This window comes from Scyliorhinus torazame, chromosome 3, assembly GCF_047496885.1.
Source record: "Scyliorhinus torazame isolate Kashiwa2021f chromosome 3, sScyTor2.1, whole genome shotgun sequence".
Lineage (NCBI taxonomy): Eukaryota > Metazoa > Chordata > Chondrichthyes > Carcharhiniformes > Scyliorhinidae > Scyliorhinus > Scyliorhinus torazame.
Window position 1 is genome coordinate 47,544,160 of NC_092709.1, and position 16,853 is coordinate 47,561,012.

Here is a 16,853-nt window from a genome sequence, read left to right on the forward strand (position 1 = left end):
AGATGCCGCACCGAAGGTTGATTCACAAGGAGAGATCACATTAGATTAGGGGTAATTTATTAACTTGGCTAGAAGACTGACTGATAGACAGGTGACAAATAGTCGGGATAAATGGGACTTTTTCTGGATGGCAAGATGTAACTAGTGGGATGCCACAGGTTTCTGTCCTTGGGTCCCAACTATTTACAATCTATATTAATGACTTGGATGCAGGGATAGAAGGTTCTACAGCCACATTTGCAGATGACACAAAAATAAGTGGGACAGTAAGTTGCAATGAGGAAATATGAACCTTATAAATGGATATAGATAGGATAGGAGAGTGGGCCAAAACGTGGCAGATGGAGTTTAACGTGGATAAGTATGAAGTCATGCATTTTGGTCGAAAAAATGGAAAGGCAACTTATTATCTAAATGGGGAGAGACTTTGGGGTGCTCCGATGCAGAGGGATCTGGGTGGCCTCGTGCAAGTCGCAGAAAACTAGCATGCAGGCACAGCAGATAATTAAAGAAGCAAATGGAATTGTGGCACTTATAGCAAAAGGAATTGAGTATCAAGGTAAAGAAATGTTGTTGCAACTATACAAGGCATTGGTAAGACCGCACCTGGAGTATTGTGCACAGTTTGGTCCCCTTACTTGAGGAAAGATGTAGTGGCATTGGAGGCAGTTCAGAGGAGGTTCACCAGATTCTAGAGGTGAGGGGTTTATCGTATGAGGAGAGATTGAACAGTTTAGGCCTACACTCTCGAGAGTCTAGAAGAATGAGGGGAGATCAAATTGAGGTATACAAGATGCTAAAAGATATGGTTAAGTAGATGTGGAGCAGATGCTTCCTCTTGAGGGGCATTCTAAAATGAGAGGTCATAATCTTAGAATAAGAGGGAGCAAATTTAAAACACATTTGAGGAGAAACTACTTCTCCCAAAGGGTTGTGAATCTGTGGAATTCGTTATCCCAGAGTGCGGTGGCTGCAGGGACAGTGAGTAAATTTAAGGAGGAGTTAGACAGATTTTTAATTGGTAATGGGTTGAAGGGTTATGGAGAGCGGGCAGGATGGTGGAGATGAGGTCAGGATGGGATCAGCCATGATCACATTGAAGGCATTTAGGCTCAGGAGGCTAAATTGCCAATCTTGCTCCGAGATCATGTGTTCTAGGGCAGAGATGCTCTGGCTGATTTCGCATTCCAGCTCTTGGTCTGTAGCATTGTCGGTAAAAGATGAGGAACATACCTGCCATGATAAAATGGTGGAGCAGACTAGATGGGGCGAATGGTCTAATTGTGCTCATATATCTTATGAATTTATGAACTTAAATTTCCTCTTATTGGGTTATTCCTTAATCTTCTCAGCTTGAGTGATTAGTTCCTCACGTTTCTCTTCCGAGCTGTATTATATTCTTAACATCCTAGTGCACCTTTTCCATTGTCTTTTATATCCTTCTGTTAATGGAGTTCCCAAAACTGTGCAAATACGGGAAGGTCTTATGCAATCTCAATATTTATTTAAACTAAAGGTGTGGCTGTGGGTACTCGCATGGGTCCCAGTTTTGTCTGTTTCTTTATAGGGTATGTGGAACATTCCTTGTTCCAGTCCTACTCTGGCCCCATCCCATAACTCTTTTAGCGGTACATTGACGACTGTTTCGGTGCCACTTCATGTTTCTGTCTGAACCTGGAAAAAGTTTTTGATATCTCTTCCAATTTCCAGCCCTTTATCACCTTCACATGGTCCATCTCCGACACTTCCCTTACCTTCTTTGATCTTTCTATTTCAATTTCTGGGGATAGACTGTCCACAAGTATCCATTACAAACTCACTGACTCCCACAACTTCCTCAACTACTACTCTTCATTTCCAGCATCCTGTAAGAATTCCATCCCATTCTCCTAGTTCCTTTGCCTCCGCCGCATCTGTTTCTGATGATGCCACTTCCCAAAATGGTGCTGCTGATGGTTTAGCACACTGGGTTAAATCGCTGGCTTTTAAAGCAGACCAAGGCAGGCCAGCAGCACGGTTCAATTCCCGTACCAGCCTCCCCGAACAGGCCCCGTAATGTGGCGACTAGGGGCTTTTCACAGTAACTTCATTGAAGCCTACTCGTGACAATAAGCGGTTTTCATTTTCATTTCATTTCATTTTTCATTTCATTTCATTTCATTTCATTTTCTGATGTGTCTTCATTCTTCCTTAATTGTGGATTCCCACCCACTGTGGACAACAGGGCTCTCAACCATGTCGGAACCATCTGCCACACCTCTGCTCTCACCTGTTCCCCACCGTCCCAGAACCAGGGGAGGGTCCCTCTTCACCTCACTGCTCTAGTTACAGCTTGCCAGCCAGAAAAATGCCCATTTATCCCCTCTCTCTGCTTTTTGTTGGTGAGCCAATCCTCTATCAAAGCTAATACATTACACACAACCTCGTGTGATCTTACCTTTTGTGCGGCACCTTATCAAATGCCTTCTGGAAGTTCAGATGTACTTCATTTACAGGACCCCCATTATTCACTTTGCTTGTTCCATCTTTGAAGAAATCTAGCAAGTTAGTCAAAAACAATTTACTCTTCATAAAACCATACTGATTCTGATGGATTCCATTTTGACTTTCCAAAAGTCCCGTTACTACCTCCTTAATAATGGTTTCCAACAATCTCCCAACATCAGACGTTAAACTAACTGGTAAATAGTTTCCTACTTTCTGCCTTTCTTGTTTGTTGAATAGGGGCATTACATTAGTCTTTTTACAATCCACAGATTAACTGGTTTTGACATTTTTGGCTTATTCCAGTTCTCTTTTTTGAGAAAGGCCACAAATTGAGCTTCTTACAATTTCTAAAAATTATAACTGGATTTTTCTTCTCTACTTCTCTAACTTCTCCAAGAATCTTTTGGGTTTCTATCATGCCTCGTTGATTTGTTTGCTTGAAGTAATTTCTTTCGGCCCATTTGTTTTGGTTGATAAGCTCCACTCACTCTTTTACGTGCACCATTGGTAGTTCTATAATCTCAAGGTCCTCCTCATTTATGAAAACTGAGGCAAAGTACTTCATTAGTATCCTTGCTAGCCCCTCACTATCTACTGACTCATGCTTCACCTTCTTCATTACTTAACAGTCTAAATACTGAGAAAGCAATGAGAGAAATATAGAATATAGGACTGGATCCTTATTTACTATGCTTTAGAGTTTGAAGCATTGAGAATACATTAGTTTCTTATTGGAAAACATATATTTGGAGTCTTATGCTTTCAATTGTTATGCAGTTTTGCCGCTAGGGGCCGGTTTAGCTCACTTGGCTAGACAGCTGGTTTGTGATGCAGAGCAAGGACAGCAGCACGGGATCAATACCCATACTGGCTGAGGTTATTCATGAAGGCCCCGCCTTCTCAACCTTGACCCTCGCCTGAGGTGTAGTGATCCTCAGGGTAAATCATGACCAGTCAGCTCTCCCCATCAAAGGGGAAAGCAGCCTATTATCATCTGGGACTATGAAGACTTTACCTTTACCTAGTTTTACACAGTACTAACTCATTTACATTCATATGTTGTCATGAATCTGCATAGCAACAACAGTAAATGTATTAAACAAAACATAATAGGATGCACGGTGTCTACAACAGGTAGAAATCTGCCTAGAGACAGCAGTAGACAGTATTTAAAAGGTCCCATTGATATGCGTCTCTCCCAATTCCGATGTTAGAAGGCCATTTGTATAATAATCAGGTGTGAATAGTTCATGAGAAGAAACAGCCTGTAAATGTTCAAAAAGATTACTGAAGTATACACATATTAATGTATTGTCAAGGAAGTTGATGGAGGCAGGCAGCCAAATACACAGAAGACATAATTAAAGAGGAACAAGGGTATAATGGGCTAGATGGTCAGAAGCCAGGGAGGCAGTTAACACCTTGCAGTCACAGAAGACAAACAAGCCAGTTTCCAGCCACCAAGCCTGAAGGCCAATGCTTTTCAGCCAGCAGCCCAGAGGTCACGTTTGCATGAAATAAACCTCTTTAAGTCTTGGAGCCAAGCAGTGCAGAAAACCATCATAACGGCAGTTTTAAATACCTTTGCTGGACAAGGAAAAGATTAAAATAGTTGGGTGGTTGCTTTGGACTGATACAGAGGCGATGGGCTGAATAGCCTTTTCTGTGCTGTAGACCTCTCTGACTGTAAGACATTTCCTAGCCTTGATTATCATTCCTGTATTGTGTGGTAACTATAAACTGGTTAATTAATTTTTATTTTGTTTTCGGAAACTGAAAAGTCTTACGGAGTTCAGGTATCGTAGATATATTTTGGGACAAGGGGTACGGTCTACATCACGTTTTTTCTAAGTGCAGGTCACGACCTGCAGGCGAATCGTGGGTGTTGAAGAGCAATCGGTCTCTCATTCCTGATGTGTTCCTGATCGTGGCGGAAGTGCTCAACGGTTGTTAGCAGCATCTGTTTTGAGAATGGCAGCCTCTGCCGCCTGATGAAAACAAAATGAGGCTGTGTGCAGCGAGCATGTCACGCCCCTTGCACATACACTTAACGTCAAGCGGCTTCTATGTACGTGCTTTTGGCGCCAAATCGTGGCGGAGAGCTGCTTCCATTCCGTAGCTGCTAGCAACCAAGACAAGAAAAGGGCGGCACCGAAGCACACTTGTTAGCACTGTTGCTTCACAGTAATTCATACATCTTAATTGTGTGAGTAGACCAGTCCTGTTTGTGTGTACTTGTCTTTTCTTTACTTTAATGAATAGTCGGTAATAATTGTTACACAATGACTGGGCTGTTTATTCTCGCTGAGGTTTCATTTGCCTCCTCACACCAAAACAAAACAAAACCGCACAGCCCCAAGAACCGGTCTAAGTTTGGAAACCCTGACAGATAACATCAGCGTGCTTTGTAACAATGTTACCAGTGAATTGCATTTAAGTAATTTTGGAGACATCCAATTAAAATGTATTTTATTGTTCAACACATGTTATGTGCTGAGGGTTATAGTCACAGTTCCTGACTCTCACCTCTGTATTACTAAGGCAAAATATTGAAATTTATACCTTCTCCAAGAAAGCTAAGAATTCTTAAGTTCTTTTTTGAAATATAACCTGCTTGCTTTGGTAGCATTATTCATGGCAAGTTGGAGACCTACGCTGAAGCAATTTTGATATGGAGAGCCAGGTAGTAGGCTGAGTGCTTGCATTGCCCGCTCATTGGCACTTAGTGAGAGGCTAGGAATCATCTTCATAGGTCGGGTCAGTTTGAAATTTGACCAGCGAGCTGCCAGCTCTAAATTCAATTGGGTGACGGTTTGGAAAATTCAGTAGCCCCTTTGCCAAGCAGAATGGGATGTAAAACCTTAATGGGAAGAGACAGTCTTGGGGAAGGAGTGCACTGAAAACCTAGCATCAGATGGACATATGAGTGCCGCAGTGAGTTTTGTGGTGTTTTCAAAGAGGCCTTTAGTTTTCTGTTTAACAGCAGCTGATTTGGCCACTATATCAGGTAGCAAAGCAACAGCAGGAAACGATTGCTTATAAAAATTATTTTGATACTTTAAAATGCGATGTGTGTAGAAGGTGTTTGTGTGCACGTGTTTGCACAGCTATTTTTCATTTTATATGTTTTTGTTTCTGCAGAGAAGGCAAGAGAAGCGAGTTTGTTTCGACTGTTACCTTCATCTTAGTCTGGACTGCCATATTTTCACATTCATAAACACTGAGACTGGGATTTCTCTGCTCTTATTATGGTAACTTTTTATTTATGGATATCTGTTTATCTGAGTGAAATATGCAATAATATGCTGAGCATTTATTAAAGTGGTATGCATTGTACTGTACAAAATGGACATTTGCCGCATATTCTTCACTGTAAATTAATTTGCGTATCACTGAGCTAGTGAATAGTTGATTAACTATTGCAGTGCTGGAAGAATTGTGGAAGAATGTGTGGAAGAATTTCAACTTTACTTCCCTCTTAATATATATACCTCAGTTGCAAGTGGCAACTTGAAATGACGGAAGTGGCTAACACTTGCTTGGGTGAAATCAGTGAATACACAGGGGAATGGTTTCAGGTATTTGATGTAACATTAAATTCTATTTAAGTCAAAAATACATTAAAAGACTTGATTTAGAGCACAAACCATTTGGTGACATCAAATAGTATTACAATTATGAGATTTATAACAGTTGCTATGTTTTGGATAAAAATGAAGAGGGTCATGTTTTGGAGACTTTCTGACAGATGGGGTAGTTTTAATCATTAAAAATGATCCAGATCGTTTCACTGGGAAGAAAGCGCAGGGAGTTTAAACCTGGAGACAACGACACCAGTTTTTCTGCAAAGTCCTAGAAAAATGATAAGGATGTCAGATTGTACATAATTGTGCTTTAAACTATCCATTTACTTTCAAGATCAGAAAGAGTTGAGGTCTCAAAGATAACTAATGTAGCCACCTGAGTTGGCCACTTCCCGACTTAAAATGGAGAACCGCAAAGGCTGAAGGGAAATTCAGCCAACACAGGCAAAGACTAGCAAATACAGAAATCATGTGTATTGGAACCTGTAAGAAACCAGACAGCACTGAAACCAGCAGCCACCTGCATAGTAATGAGCGATTCCAGGGCACAATGGCAACAGTTGAGGTGAATAAAGCCAAGCCAGACTCCTCGGCACCAGCAGGAGCCAAGACAAAGGAAGGCCAACGGACATTTAGGGACCACCCAACGATCAGGGAACAACTCCAGTATTGGAGAAATCGATCCAAGTGATCGGAATGCAGTCCAATCACTTGGAACCAGGTACGGGGTCCACCCCGAAGGGCGGGTAGCCCCTGGGGACTATAAAGTAAAGCCCCCAAGTTCAAATCGTTCTTCTTTGGCAGGGTCACTCAGCAACTTGAACCAACCCTTCACAGTGACCTGCCTCGCTGCCTCCAACCAAGTAAGTCTCAAGTCAACGCTCGCTACGTGATAGGCGCTCCTAACTACCAGTCCATACCAGCTTTTGAATCCTGCAGACTCAGGACCTGAACGAAAGGCCATTTGTTCCCCTGACCTGGTGGGCCAGTCCGAAGCTAAGTATAGGCCTTTTAGTGATAGGAATAGCCTAGAAAATAGAGTTTATGCATGTAGTGATTTACTGTGTATAATAAATGTGCTTTGATTTGAATCTTATTAATTGGTGTGTTGAGTTATTGATCATTACTTGAACTTGAACCTCGTGGCGGTATCATAAAGATACCTGGCAACTCTAGAGCCAAGGTTAAACAAACAGAGCAAATTACGATTTAAGAGCCAACCAAAAGTTAGCAACATATTACTGGCGACATCCTGACGGGACCCGATCTAGAAGTGGCTTAACCACTCCGGGAGAACCCAAAAATTTGAATTAGAAATCTAATTGGGAACAGAAAAACCACAAGTGTTCAAGCGGTTCTGATCAATCCTCATAATTCGGAAGTGTGTTAATGCATGCGTAACTAACAGGGCGATAAGGTAAACTGATAGATTTTTGTTGCGACAAAACTGTCGGGAGTTTGTATTCCGGAAAATAGCAAAAGCCGTACCCGTAATTACAACACCACCTTAATACCCCTCGTTCCAAATTTTAAGAGAAGTATTTAGAGAGGAAAGATGGCAATGCAGGCAATGCAACGCCTCATGAACCCCAAAGAATTCGTGGTCGCAGCGACCAGCAGTAGAGTAGGACAGTGTCCCGTTTGTGAAGAGGAAATCAGAAAGTACCTCAAAGGGAAAGGATGGCCCCTTTGGAGCGAATTCTGTGAAAACGAGGAAACAGGTCCCGGGAGTATAGGACATGCTTGGTGGGAGAACCTGAGCGAAATCCATAAGAAAAGTTTGGGAAAAGCTTGCAAGCCGATGGCAATTATGTCCTGTTTGGCATAATTGCGAGGCACAGAGGAGGTCGTTCGGACGCTCCGTAAAGAGATAGAGGAGACACATCGAATGAGTACGGTCGATGTGAGCGAGATAGAGAAAGAGAACCTAGAATTAAGAAGGAAGTTAGCAGCAAAGGACGGAGAGGTGGATGACGCCCAGAGGGCACACCAGCCTTGTCTGGCGCACCTAAGCAGCTTCCAGACACAGTACGAAAAGGCCTATCAGGACACGCAACGTGCAGCCCTGGTAAGAGAGGAAACAGAGAAACAGGTAGAGGCATTGCAAAGGCAGTGTAGCGACCTGAAAGCAGCATTATGAGTGCTCCATACTACCACCACGGAGCACAGACAAAGCTCACTAGATCACGCAAAGTGCCGGAAACAGATTGCAGAACTGCAATCTTTACTTTCAGTTCAGAATGGGTTCCAGAGCACCTTTGGATCCCAGTTAGATGAGGAAGACGGCCCGGATTGGGAAGAATTAAAAGAGACCGTGCATAGATATGTTCAGGGAACATGTGCGCAAGGAAAGCCCCAAAAGAGAAAAGCGCCCCAACCCCCCACAGAGCAGATAGTTTAGGCACCAATGAATCCAGTAACCACCCACCGCACAGTCACCTCTGAAGGAGACATGGAATTCCTGTACACCACCCCCTTAACCGTGACCCAATTACGGGATGCGTGCGAGAAAATCACACCGTTCCTCCCCACCTCAGACCCCCACCACTTCTTTGCTAGAGTAAAGCAGCAGGCGACCATGTACGGCCTGGACGAGCGTGAGCACGTGAAGCTCACAGTTTTGAGTTTAGACCCTTCGGTCGTTGCAGCCCTTCCCGACCCACAGAATGTAGGAGGAGGCACCTTTGAGGAAATGCACGCAGCGATCCAAGATGCGATCGGCTACAACAGAGGTGACCCCGTAGAAGGCCTGAATAAGTGCAGGCAGAAAAAGACGGAACACCCCACAGCGTTTGCTGCACGCCTGTGGATTCATTTCACAGCAGTTTTTGGCAATTTAGAACGCGCCCATTTGTCCCAAGACGGTATGGCCAAATGGACCCGCACCCTTATCCCCAATGCCACAGAGGCAGGACAAAAAGCCTGTATGAATTATGACCCCTCAGAGGAAGCCCACAATGAGAAATGGGTTTTAAAAAGATTGTCCCGCACCTGGGAGCAGTCTGTACAAAACAAACCCGCAGTTAGGAAACCCGAGGAACAGCAGGCAGAAGCAGGCATCCAAGCGGTGAAAACGCACCAGAACCCGGCATGGGTGAACGGAGGCAGGAACAGCCCCCCACAAAAGCCACAGGAGTGTTACAACTGTGGACAGTTAGGACACTTTGCACGAGAATGCAATGCCCCACGAAAGCCACAGAGAGCCCAGCAGGCAGGCACTCTGAATAAGAATAGGACAAAGCCCATACATAGTGTGAGCACCCGTTCAGACCAGACGGACCTGAACGGAATGGACTGACGGTGTTCGGGCCCCCCCAGTTGGGTCTGCGACACCCTTTGGGATAGGTCCGGCCGACCAGTAGTTGCAGCAAAGATACGGGGACAGCCCATCAAATTTCTCTGGGACACAGGAGGGTCCCGCACCACAATCAATTCCTCCACCATATTCCAGAAAGACACGTGGCCCACTACAGCCACCATCACCCTCAGCGGCTTCACAGGCCACTCACAACAGGGACACATCACTGCCCCTGTACCCATTCAAATCGGCAACGTCACCACCAAGCATCCCATAGTCTTAGTCGACCTGCCCCACACAGCAGAACACATTTTGGGCATCGATTTTATGAATTCCCACAACCTGTCCTTTGATCCAGTAAATGGCAAAATCCACAAGAGCCCCCGCAACGCTCACAATAGGTGAATACGCCAACAAGATTAGCGCAGTCGGCGAATTCTGGTTTGACCCAACCACAATTAGCACAGGCAAGCAGATTAGGGCAGTTCTGCAGAAGCACAGGACAGCATTCGCGACCCACAAACACGACTGTGGCCGGATGACTGGTTCCGTTCAAATCACAGGACCTGACCTTAGACACCAAAAGCAATACGGATTTCCCCAAGAGGCAGAGGGAGAAATTGCAAAAGGTATCGACAGCTTATTAGAGCAGGGCGTACTCAGATCAGTAGCCTCCACTAATAATGTCCCAATTTGGCCAGTGAGAAAGCCCGATGGATCATGGCGACTGACCATCGATTACCGGGAACTCAACAAAGTCACCCCCGCAGCAGCCCCCACGGTAGCCACAAGTCCCGAGACCATGCTCAAACAGGGACTCAACTCACAATACTTTACGGTTTTGGACATCAGTAATGGATTCTGGTCTATTCCATTGGCAAAAGCGTGCCAATACAAATTTGCTTTCACTTTTAAAAATCAGCAGTACACTTGGACATGCCTTCCACAAGGATTCCACAACTTCCCCTCCATTTTCCACCGACAGCTGGCAAATGGATTGTCAAAATTTTCTCGCCCCGAATGTCTGGTCCAGTATGTGGACGATCTATTACTGCAGACAGAAACCAAGGCAGAGCACATTGAGCTTCTGGACGAACTCCTGGAACTCCTACAGAAAATTGGTTGTAAAGTAAACCCCAAAAAGGCCCAGATTTTGGAAAACAAGGTGATATATTTGGGTACGATTATCACGCATGGTAAACGCGAGATTGAGCACAAAAGAATTGACTCGATTGCCAAATTGCCCCTTCCCCAGAATGTTTCAGCCCTCCAGTCGTTTTTACGACTGTTTGGCTACTGCCGAAACCACTTTGACGGTTTCGCCAGCAAGGCAGCACCCCTCTCGGAACTCCTAAAAAAAGGAGGCCCTTGGGAATGGCTTCCGCAGCATACGGATGCTGTGGATGCTTTGAAAAGAGCCCTCATTGCAGCCCCCACACTACAGGTTCCAGACCCGCTTTCCCCTTACGCTATAGAGATAGCTAGCACCGACTGCACCCTTTCGGCCATGCTCCAGGAACGGCACGAACAGTTAAGACCCATGGCTTACGCCTCCAGACTTTTAGATCCTGTGGAGCAGGGATTTTCGGCCTGTGAAAGGCACCTGCTCGCAGTTTTCTGGGCAGTTCAATATTTTTCCTACATAACCGGACTAAACCCCATCACAATCCTCACAGAACACACCCCCACCCAACTTTTACTTGACGGACGACTCAAGGACGGCACAGTTAGTCAGATTAGAGCAGCCAGATGGAGCCTTCTTTTGCAGGGACGGGACATCACTGTTAAAAGGACCAAGACCCACACTTTCTTAGCCGATAACCTTCAGTACCCAGGCACCCCCCATGAATGTGAAATCATCTCACCGCACCACAACACAGGCCCCTTTATTGCGAAAACACCCCCCAGAAAGATAGGTAGTTCACCCCAGAGCCCCCAGCACACAGACACGTACGAACCTTTAAGAATATCTGTGGATGGTTCTTCCACGATATTAGAAGGGAAGCGCATTACAGGATGCGGCATATATGTCGAGGACGCGCAGGGACGCGCTCTAGAAGAAATATCACTAAATCTACCAGGCCACTTAGGCACGCAGGTGGCAGAACTAGCAGCCGTGGCGTATATTATAGATGACCCAGATTCTTTCCCCAGCCCATTAGACATATACTTGGAAAGCCTCTATGTCTACAACAGCCTTACAGAATTTCTACCCCTGTGGAAAGCAAGAGGATTTGTTTCCGCAGACAGAAACCCCTCTCTTCAGCCCCATTGCTCCGCCACATTTTAGAAAAAGCACAGAACAGGACATTTGGAATTGTCAAAGTTCGAAGTCACCACCGTTCCTCCCCCCCTGGAAATGTAAAAGCCGACGCACTGGCAAAAGCAGGTTCCAGGCACGGATATTTTTGCACCCCCCCCCGAAAGCGCACCAGTAAATGCAGTTCAGGTCTCGCAGACTAATATCGAGGATTTAGTGCAGGCCCAGAAGCAGGATAACAATTTCAGGGAGATTTTGAAAGGAAAATTTACGGCACCTTACGATAGATTGAAAAATGCACTGACCACACATGACGGTGTGGTGCTAAAAGACACCCTTTATGTGGTTCCTGGACAGGACAGGAATCAGCTCATTTGTTTGTTCCATGACAGTCATGGGCATCAGGGAATTTACCCCACTACAGCCCACCTCAGGCAGCTTTGTTGTTGGCCAAGTTTAAAAGAAGACGTAACGCACTACGTTGAGAATTGCCTTATTTGTGCCCAGAACAATCCGGACAGATACGCCAAGAAAGCTGAACTTAGTCACTCCCGCCCCGTTAACGGCCCCTGGACTAACCTCCAGATCGATTTTATAGGACCATTGCCCCCTTGCAGGAATGGTTACAAATACGTATTGTCGTCATAGACACTTTTACGAAATGGGTAGAGGCATTCCCATCCAGAACGAACACGGCAAAGACCACCGCAAAGATCTTAACCCACCACATCTTTACGAGATGGGGACTCCCCCGCAGCATTGAATCCAACCAAGGTTCCCATTTTACGGGACATGTCTTGAAGAACGTCCTCACGATATTTGGCATTACCCAAAAATTCCACATCGCATACCACCCCCAGACAAGTGGTATCATGGAGCGCATGAATCGGACCCTAAAATCAACCCTCAGAAAAATGGTCCAACAGAACAACACCACTTTGGACTCAGTCCTCCCTTTTGCGCTGATGTTTTTGAGAAATACTGTCTCAACATCCACAGGTTACACCCCACACACTCTCATGACTGGATGCCCCATGAAAGGCACAGAATTTTTATTAGGATTGGACTTGACCAGCCCCGAAGTGACGGCCCTCACACCCGAGAACGCAGTCAAGCAATTAATTGAGAATGTAAAAACGGCTCAGCTAGTAGCCGCAGTAAGATTAGGCACACGGGAAAAACAGAGCAAGGCCTGTTTTGACAAGACTGTGCATGCAACTGAGTTTGAGGTAGGACAGCAGGTCATGCTCTCAATTTATAGCCCTAGCACATTCCTGTCACCTAAATATTCGGGTCCGTACTCCATTGCAGACAAAGTAAGCCCCCCGTCTATAAAATTAAGTACCCCAACGGAAAGACTGTGTGATCCCATATTAACCAGCTTAAGGCATATGGCCCACAGTCCAACCACGCACATCACGTCAGGCTCGACGCAGCAGACCACGCCCCGCCCACAGCCAACGTATCTCTACCCTCCCCCAACACGCCCACCACATCTACGGACTCGCCCTCGACTCCACCCCTGACCTCTAGACTCGGCCCCAGAATGCCCACAGACAGCAGCAACAGCGACTGTGACTCAGACAATAGCCACAGCATGCCTCCCTACTATCCCCGTGCAACAGGACCCACACCCAGCGAATCTGACCACGATTCGAGTGATCCCTTCCTCATCACGTTCTTCAACAAACCCCACCAAACACCACCGCCCTACGATTACGACCCCGATTCTGTCCCCACAGAACTAGACACCACCTTTTGGCACCGCGACAACTCATACAGGCGCGTCCGGAACGACGAGATGGACCCCAAATCGCACCATGGAGCCCTATCAGCCCTTATACATTTGAGAATATGGCATCCGGGAGAAGATGACGACTTTGAGTCTGACTCATAAAGCGAGAACCCCTTTGTGACCCTGTTGGCAAATGATAACTGAGGTGTCCAGATGATGTTTTAAAAAGGAACCGCTTGGGAGAAAACGGTGTCCTTTCTGATGGAACCTGCAGCATATTGTTTAATGTTGTTTGTTACTGTTAGTGTTAAATGTTGTTTGTAACATCAGAAATTTTTTCCACGGCCCCATGCCTTATTTGTCTGCCGAAACCTTTGAGAACTTGCCAGCACGCTCATCGGCTGAAACTGCTGAGAGCTTGCCAGACCCCTGTTCATAACTGCTCTTCTGATTCGAAGGTAGAACCAATACGGCAACCCCCACGATGACTACATTTTGGCCCGTTCTTGTTGGTTGCTCAGGCAGTGGAGAAACGGCATTGGTCTCCGCCCTGCCTGAGGACCCCCTCTCTGGTCAGCTACGCTCGGGTAGAGCACACACGGCATTGGTCGCAGTCCAACCTGGGGATTCCATCCAATTCTTACCCGTCGCGGCCCATACGCACCTCATTTCGGCACTTTTGGTTCAAAAATTTTTGTTTTGTTTTCAGGCAACCCTTAGGTTGCTATCCCTATGCTATTTACATCCTCAAACATTTGGATGGTAAATCGCACAGCCTGCGGGACGGCTCGCACTGTTTAAGTATTTTTAAGTGTGTCTTGTCCTCAATATTCGGTTTAAAAAAAAATGAGGGAGTCAAACACGGTGACAAATTGTAAAGGGAGAATTGGCAGTGAAGGACAGACATACTAACGCACGTGATATTAACCAAGATAGAAGATAGTAACTAAAACTATGCTTGAACCCACAGAACCCCAGAAGATCCAGGAAAAGAGACGAAACGGAAAGGAAGAGAAGAGAAGAAAAAGAAGAAGACAACAATGAAGACGGCATACGTGTTTTTTGTTATTGCAATTTTTATTCAGTTGCGCGCGAACGCGAACCCCCTGACCCCAACACCCCCCCCCCCCCCCCCCCCCCAGCCATTTATGATTCACTTCCCCATAGCACCCAGAGCCCAGTAACAGGCAACACCACCATCACGGTGTGATAAGCTCATAACGTGGTACTCCCTTTCCTACATAGTCGAATCCCTATTAGCGTTGGCGATACTGTGCAGCATCGTGCAGACTATCCGTATGAGAAAATGGAGAAGGAGAGCCTACCACTCTCACACCCCGGTATACAGAATAAGATCCCCTATGTTCAGTTATCCCCAGGACCCCGAACCCCTCGAACTATAATAAAGGACATTCGTTTGCGTCCTTCTGTAAATAAAGAAATGGAAAGATTGTACAACTCTGTGCTTGACTGCCAAGTCAGGAAAAATGTAAATGCTGCTTTCATTTTCTATTGTTTAGGAAGTTAGTATGATTGAATGTTTAATGAGTGTAGTTTATTGAGGACAGTTAGAGGTAACGTTTTTTTAATTTTGTAATGCATGTCCCTGTTTTGACATAGCGCCACTTAGAAATTGTTAGTTAAAATTTTTCTTGCATAGTTATGGTCAGTGTAGAGGCCATAGACTTCCGGGTGCGGCGATGACCAGCTAAGTCGCACGTTTCGGCAGCTCCCGGTGGAAAGGACTTTTGGGCTCTTAATAGGAGCCCTAACGGCAATTTTAACAGCTAAAAACACTGTGCAGTAAACCAGAAGGGAATCCCCCCTGGACACGGATGGAAAAAGGAGAGGAAAGTGGTCGGATTGCGGTGGATCCTCTAGAGCAGCGGCCAGGAAGGCAGGCACAAAGCAAGATGGCGTCGGAAGGAGGCAGTTTAATATGGGGCCCTGACCAACAAGAGTTCCTGCGGCGTTGCGTGGAAGAACTTAAAAAGGAGATGAAGAAGGAGCTGTTGGCCCCGATATTACAGGCGATTGAAGGGCTAAAGGAGGAGCAAAAGACCCAGGAGCAGGAGCTTCGGGCCGTGAAGGCAAAGGCTGCTGAGAATGAGGACGACATACAGGGCCTGGTGGTAAAGACAGAGATGCACGAGGTACAACACAAAAGGTGTGTGGAAAAGCTGGAGGTGCTGGAGAATAATGCAAGGAGGGAGAATTTAAGGATTCTTGGTCTTCCTGAAGGTGCAGAAGGGGCGGACGTCAGGGCATATGTGAGCACGATGCTGCACTCGTTAATGGGATCGGAGGCCCCGACAGGCCCGTTGGAGGTGGAGGGAACCTATCGAGTTATGGCACGAAGACCGAGGGCTGGAGAAATTCCTCGAGCCATAGTGGTGAGATTTCTCCGATACAAGGACAGAGAGATGGTCCTCAGATGGGCAAAGAAAACTCGGAGCAGTAGGTGGGAGAACGCGGTGATCCGCGTATATCAAGATTGGAGTGCGGAGGTGGCGAGAAGGAGGGCAAGCTTTAATCGGCCCAAGGCGGTGCTGCACAAAAGGAAGGTTAAATTTGGAATGCTGCAGCCGGCAAGACTGTGGGTCACACATCAAGGGAAACACCACTACTTTGAAACGGCAGAAGAGGCGTGGACATTTATTGTCGAGGAGAAACTGGAATAAGCGGGCTAGAAAAAGAACGTTTGGGACAAAGTGGTGGGGCGAATATGTGGGGTGAAGAGGGGGGGAAAAGGGGGAAGAGATGATTTCCCAAGTTGTTAATCCTGCGACCCTGTAACTTTTCTCTCTTCCCCATGACGTGGGGGAGGGGGGGAGGGAGGATGAGGAGCTGGGGGCGCCGGCCATTGGGGGCGGGGCCAAATGGGAAGCGCGGGCTTTGTTCCCGCGTTATGGTAATCATGGCGGAAACAGGGAAGCAGGACGGAGGGTACCTCGCACAGTGGGAGCCGAGGTCACGGGGGGAAGCCGAGGTCGGCCAGAGTTTGCTGACTTCTGGGAGCAACATGGGGGGTGCAATTACGCTAGTGAGGGATCTAGCGGGGGTGGGTGGGGGGGGCGTTAACTGGGTTGCTGCTGCTGGGGAGAAGGGGGAGCTGGTATGGGGTGGGGTGGTCGGGTCGGGAGGGCGCCGTTGGGGGGAGATACGGCTACGTGGGAACCGGGTGAGGAGCTGGATTGAAAAAGGAGATGGCTAGTCGACAAGTGGGGGGGGCAAAGAGCCCCCCAACCCGGCTGTTCATGTGGAATGTGAGAGGGCTGAACGGGCCGATAAAGAGGGCACGGGTACTCGCACACCTAAAGAAACTTAAGGCAGATGTGGTTATGCTACAGGAGACGCATCTGAAACTGATAGGCCAGGTCAGACTACGCAAAGGATGGGTGGGGCAGGTGTTTCATTCGGGGCTAGACGCAAAAAACAGGGGGGTGGCTATACTAGTGGGGAAGCGGGTAATGTTTGAGGCAAAGACCA

General features: G+C 46.6%; 1 protein-coding gene across 1 annotated transcript in view; it reads left to right on the top strand.

Moving 5' to 3' along the window:
• Positions 1 to 16,853, top strand: part of il2 (interleukin 2) — a 107,844-nt gene that overhangs the window by 36,356 nt on the left and 54,635 nt on the right. The window contains exon 2 of the mRNA XM_072495632.1: positions 5,629 to 5,738. Coding sequence (XP_072351733.1) covers positions 5,629 to 5,738 — 110 coding nt within the window. The remainder of the gene's footprint in view (positions 1 to 5,628; positions 5,739 to 16,853) is intronic.